Source organism: Blennius ocellaris (genome assembly GCF_963422515.1).
Source record: "Blennius ocellaris genome assembly, chromosome: 16".
Lineage (NCBI taxonomy): Eukaryota > Metazoa > Chordata > Actinopteri > Blenniiformes > Blenniidae > Blennius > Blennius ocellaris.
Genome location: NC_137665.1, coordinates 1,191,035 through 1,196,034, shown reverse-complemented (window position 1 = coordinate 1,196,034; position 5,000 = coordinate 1,191,035). Strand labels below are relative to the sequence as shown.

Below are 5,000 nucleotides of genomic sequence, written 5' to 3'. Positions count from 1 at the left end.
GGTGGCCACCTTGGTTATAACAGGGACAATGATGATGACTGAGGATGACCTCTGACCTCCACCCTGCAGGTAATCCAGTAGTCACAAAGTAATGCAGGTTCTGTGGATTACAAACTTTCAGCGTTCATCATATTGAGGATTATTTACAGGCGCGAACCTCCATGACGTCACCTCACTGAATATTAATGAGGCTCGTCTCAAAAACCTTGCGTTGCGTTCAGGGAACCTCATTTTGAAGAATCTGGCCTCAACGGACTGACCCTGAACCTGATCCTGATCCAGACCCCAGACCCTGACCCAGATCGAAGACTAGATCGGAACCGGGTCTGACCCAGATGAGGGACGTCCAGGAAACCGTCTCAGACGTTTCGGGTGCCTCTGAGCAGCAGCTGGACTCGGCGTTGCCATGACGACGGTACAACTTTAAATAGATTTTCTGAGCAACAAGAACAGCTCGAGGACTGCCAGTCCACCCCCCCCCCCCCCCCCTCTCCCACACCTCCCTGTGCAGAGGTGCTGCCCCCTCACCTGAACACCTCCCGGGCCTGGCCGCCCTCCGGGGACGTCTCCCTGAAGAACGGGACCACCCGGGACAGGCTGGCGCGGCGGCGGGACGCCCCGGTCCCCCCCACGGCCTTGTCCGTCACCCCGCCGAAGCCCCCCGGCCCGGCTGAGCGCGGTGGTCTGCTTCTTCAGGAACTTCTCCAGCGGCTTCATCCCCGCCGGCATGGTGGGCCGCTGGGTGGGAGGAGGATGGGGGGGGGGGGGTCGGCTGGGCGGAGGCGGCGGGGGGGGGGGGATGCGGAGGCGGCGGAGGCGCAGCGGCTCCTACATCATCCGGCCCCGGCGGGCCGGGGGTGTGTGCGTGTGTAGGGGGTGTGTGTGAGAGAGGGGGGGCGGGGGGGGGGGGGGGGGGGGCAGGGTGTGCGCAGGTGAGCGCGGACCCTCCGAGGCTCTGCACGCGGCTCTGGAACAACAGCTCCGCTCCGCTCCGCTCCTCACCCCATGGAGGAGGCGCGCGAGGCTCCGGGTCTCCGTGCGCGCGTGTCGGCCGCTGGTTCCTCCGGTGCGGCTGCACCGAGCTCAGGCACGGAGCGCGAGAGAGAGAGAGAGAGAGAGAGAGAGAGAGAGAGAGAGAGTGTGTGTGTGTGTGTCCTCCCTCCCGTCCGGAGCCGCTCCTCCTCCGCGGGTCGGATCGTCGCTGCTCCTCCGCTCCTCTCACCTGGAGGAGGAGGAGGAGGCAGGAGGAGGAGGAACGTCCGCGGCTGCTGCTGCTGCTGCTGCGGGTTTCCTCAGGCTCGCGCTCTGCAGAGGCTCCGCGGCTGGTGCTTCGTCCCCCCCCACGGCGGCTGTCTCCCCCTCGGTGCTCCCTCTCTCTCTCTCTCTCTCGCTCTCCCCTCTACCTCTCTCTCTCTCTCTCTCTCTCTCCCCTCCAGCTCGAGCGGTGCGCGGAGAAGTGACTGGGAACATGCGCGCTCCCTTCCAGCCGATCTGCTGCAGTTGCGCGCTCCCGACACTGCGCGGACGGGACCGGCGGCGCGGCGCGCACAGACGGGCACGTTCACGTCGCGGACTCTGTGAAACACCGCGAGACTTCACTGCAGTCCTCGAATACTCTGATTACAAATTCAAATTGAAACAATTGAGTCTTATTTTTTATATATATATTTTTTAAATATTTTTTTACACATCCCTCTCTGGGATTTCCGGTTTGTTTTGATTACATCACTTCCTCCTGAATCACCTTAATTGGGGGGGGTGACCAGAAAGGGGTCACGTGACTCTTCTCATCTAATCTACCTGCTGAAACCTGAACAGGTGAGTCACACAACAACGAGCTCCACACCTCCTCCTGAAGGAGTAACCCGACCCCCCCCCCCCCCCCCCCCCACACACACACACACACCAGGTTTCAGGTTCCGTTTCCAGGAGACTGACATGCAGATTCCAGATCAGAAGTTTGCAAGTTTGAGTCCCACTGTGGACGGTTCACCATCATGGGTCCCTGACCTTTGACCCCCCCCCCCCTCCCTCCCTCCCTCCCCTCCCTCCTCCATCACCTCAATTTCCTCAAGGGGATTAATAAAGTAAGATCAGTTGGCTTGATTCTTGCTCCCACGTCAACTGGAAGTTCTCTGGGTGTATTTATCACCGTTACCATGGTAACCAGGTTGTAAACACTGCAAGTCCCAACTCTACTGGAAGACAATCAAGAAGACATTTGACGTGACCCGACTGATCACACGAATAAAGATCAAATCAATGATTCGACTGGACGAGAAAGGGATGCCGCTGGACCCGTCGCCATGGTTACAGAAGCACACACCCCCCTTCCCTCTTCCTTCCTTCTCCATCTGCGTTCAAACGCAGGAGAAAAAAAAAAAAAAGTGGGTGAATAGAGCATCTGCTCCTCTTCATGCTTCAGCCTCATTAATATTCATGAGCACCTTCCATCTGAGGCCTGATTGGCCGCCGCCGCCCGTCAATCACTTTACATAAGACCACTCGGCCCACCTGCAGCTCATGAATATTCATGTTCCGGGGCCCTTCCTGCTCCAGCGCTGCGGTGCTGCACCGGGTCAGTGTGGACGCTCTTTTCTCTCACAACAGAAATGCATTAGTAGTTTTTTTTCCTGTTTTGTTTTGTTTTGTTTCCTGTGTGCCGGCCTGTGATTGGCCAAAGCGTCTGAAAACCTGCAGAGGAGGAACACGGAGTACTGAAACCTCCACCGCCAGGGGGAAGAGAACTCAAATAGAACAGTCACTCAAGCACAGTGTGCGTTTCCATAGAAACGAGACGTTGAATTCAACAACAAAAAAAAAAAACCCCGACTTTAATTTGACTTGAAATTTTCAGATTTCTCATCAGAAAAACAAAATGAAAGATGGAAAAAAAAAAAAAAAAAAAAAGTGAAAACAGCTTCCGGCTGAAATGTTTATGCACAACAAATAAAACGGTTTGTTAATGACAACAAAACAAGCTCATTTAAAAAAAACAAACAAACAAAATAAAGGGTGAAAATAAACCATTTCTTCTGTTACAGCCACACTCCTGCGCTTCGCTAATAATCTGTTCTCAGTAACAATTATAGAACTGTATGTATAAACAGCTTTTATCACTTTCGTCTGACAAGAAGGAGAGTTTGTATTTTTCTAACGGTCTTTGAACGCCTCACAGACCCGACCCCGGCTCCTCCCCCGGGTCGTGTCGCCCACGGCCGATTTCCCGACCAGCTCATTAAACTCAGCCGCTCTCCGGTCGCCGTCCGTGGAGGCGGAGCTTCACAGGCCACAGGAAGTGATGTCAGGAGTTCAGTCGGCACAGACTTTGTGATCCAGTTGCTGTGGACGCGTCCAGAGACGCACTGGGGGGGGGGGGGGGGATCGGAACGGGTCGACGTAATGGATGTGCAAAGTCCCAACAAAGAAAACATAAAAAAAAAAATATCTTCATCCAGCAGTGAAGCTCCGCACATCCGTCCTTCTCCGCCCTCTGTGGCCGTTGTTGGGTACTGCAGCTCCTCACCACCCCCCCCACCTGCTACTACAAAGAAGAATACACACATAAGAAACCTGATCGTCAGTGAAAGAGAGTGTGTGTGTGTGTGTGTGTGTGTGTGTGTGTGTGTGTGTGTGTGTGTGTGTGTGTGTGTGTGTGTGTGTGTGTGTGTGTGTGTGTGTGTGTGTGTGTGGTCTCACCTGTGCTGCTGGGGTCACAGAGAGGCTGGTACTTGGTGGTGGTGGTGGTGGGGGGGTGGTAGAGGGGGTGGGGTCACTCTGAGGCGTAGGGCACCTCTGGAGGGGGGGGGTTTCACGGTGACGGGCTGGGAGGTGCGTCGGGGGGGCGACGGTTTGGGCTGAGCCTGCTGCTGCACCGTGTCGTAGTACGTCACTCCTCCGTACGTCACCTGACCGGACTGAGGCTGGAAGGGGGGGGGGAGGGGGGGGGTGTTACCATCAAGCCACACACACACAGCTTCATATCACCCAGACAGACGCAGTACCTGGGGGTTGGGGTACATGGTGGGGTACGGGAACGGCATGACCCCCGGCGGAGGGTAGAAGGGAGGCGGGAGCAGCTGCTGCGGTTGCCCCGGCGACAGGGATACCGGTGGGCCCCCGTAGATGGCGGTGTTGGCGATGGGGCCGCCTGGCGATTGGTGGGGATGGAGACCTGCGGGGGGGGGGGGCACAGGTGAGTGGACGGTTGGACAGGACTCATTAAAACTCACAGGGGGGGGGGGGGGGGGGACTGACCTGGATGGGGCAGGTGCATCTCCGGCTGGACCAGCATGCCCTGCGGCGGGAGGGGGGCGGGGCCTTCACCGTGAGTGTAGATTGGTCCCTGGTATGACACTATGGGGGGGGGGGGGGGGGGGGGGGGGGGGGGGACAAACAGTCAGCTTCCCAGAAGCTCCTGCAGGAGGCGGTGCTCTGACTCACACACTCTGCCGCCCCCTGCTGGCCGGCCTCGGTACCTACAGGCCGTGCGACATCGACTCACTGGGTTCGTAGTAGTGTCCCTCCATCACCCCCAGGTGGAGGGGGGGCGGCGGCGCCGGCTCGGGGACGGAGCGCTGCCTCTGGGAGGAGTACCGCTTGGCTCGGCCGGACGCCACGTTCATCTCCTCCATGCTGGGGAACTGAGGAGGCGCGGCGGGGAGGTGCAGCGGGTTGGGGAGGCCTGCGGACGGGAAAAGAATCGGGGGGGGGGTGACGTCATCCGCCCAGAACCGAGGGACGGACCGGACGCCGGGCGTCTCACTGACCTCTGAGCTCGGACCGCATGAAGGTGGTCGGGTTGGGACTCCAGTTCTGTCCGCCGAGGTTGAGACGAGCCACGTCCTGGTCCAGCTCCGTCAGCGCTGCTCCTCCTCCTCCACCTCCTCCTCCTCCTGGCTGACTCCCACAGTCTCCTCCCGCCCAGCTCTTGCCCCCCGCGGTGCCGGGGGCGGCAGACTCCTCCACGGAGGCCTGCTTGCTGCCCAGGTCCGCGGGCC

The 5,000-nt window shown here is 58.7% G+C and overlaps 2 protein-coding genes across 2 annotated transcripts in view; both read right to left on the bottom strand.

The window, feature by feature from the left end:
* rapgefl1 (Rap guanine nucleotide exchange factor (GEF)-like 1) overlaps positions 1-729 on the bottom strand; it is a gene marked incomplete at both ends in the record, with an annotated part of 12,105 nt that extends 11,376 nt beyond the window's left edge. The window contains 2 exon segments of the mRNA XM_080511336.1: positions 529-662; positions 664-729. Coding sequence (XP_080367462.1) covers positions 529-662; positions 664-729 — 200 coding nt within the window.
* Positions 730-3,404: 2,675 nt separating this feature from the next.
* LOC308141644 (protein CASC3-like) overlaps positions 3,405-5,000 on the bottom strand; it is a gene marked incomplete at its 5' end in the record, with an annotated part of 7,653 nt that continues 6,057 nt past the window's right edge. Inside the window, 6 exon segments of the mRNA XM_080511851.1 lie at positions 3,405-3,544; positions 3,700-3,923; positions 4,005-4,174; positions 4,258-4,356; positions 4,505-4,684; positions 4,770-4,981. Coding sequence (XP_080367977.1) covers positions 3,714-3,923; positions 4,005-4,174; positions 4,258-4,356; positions 4,505-4,684; positions 4,770-4,981 — 871 coding nt within the window. The 3' untranslated portion in view covers positions 3,405-3,544; positions 3,700-3,713.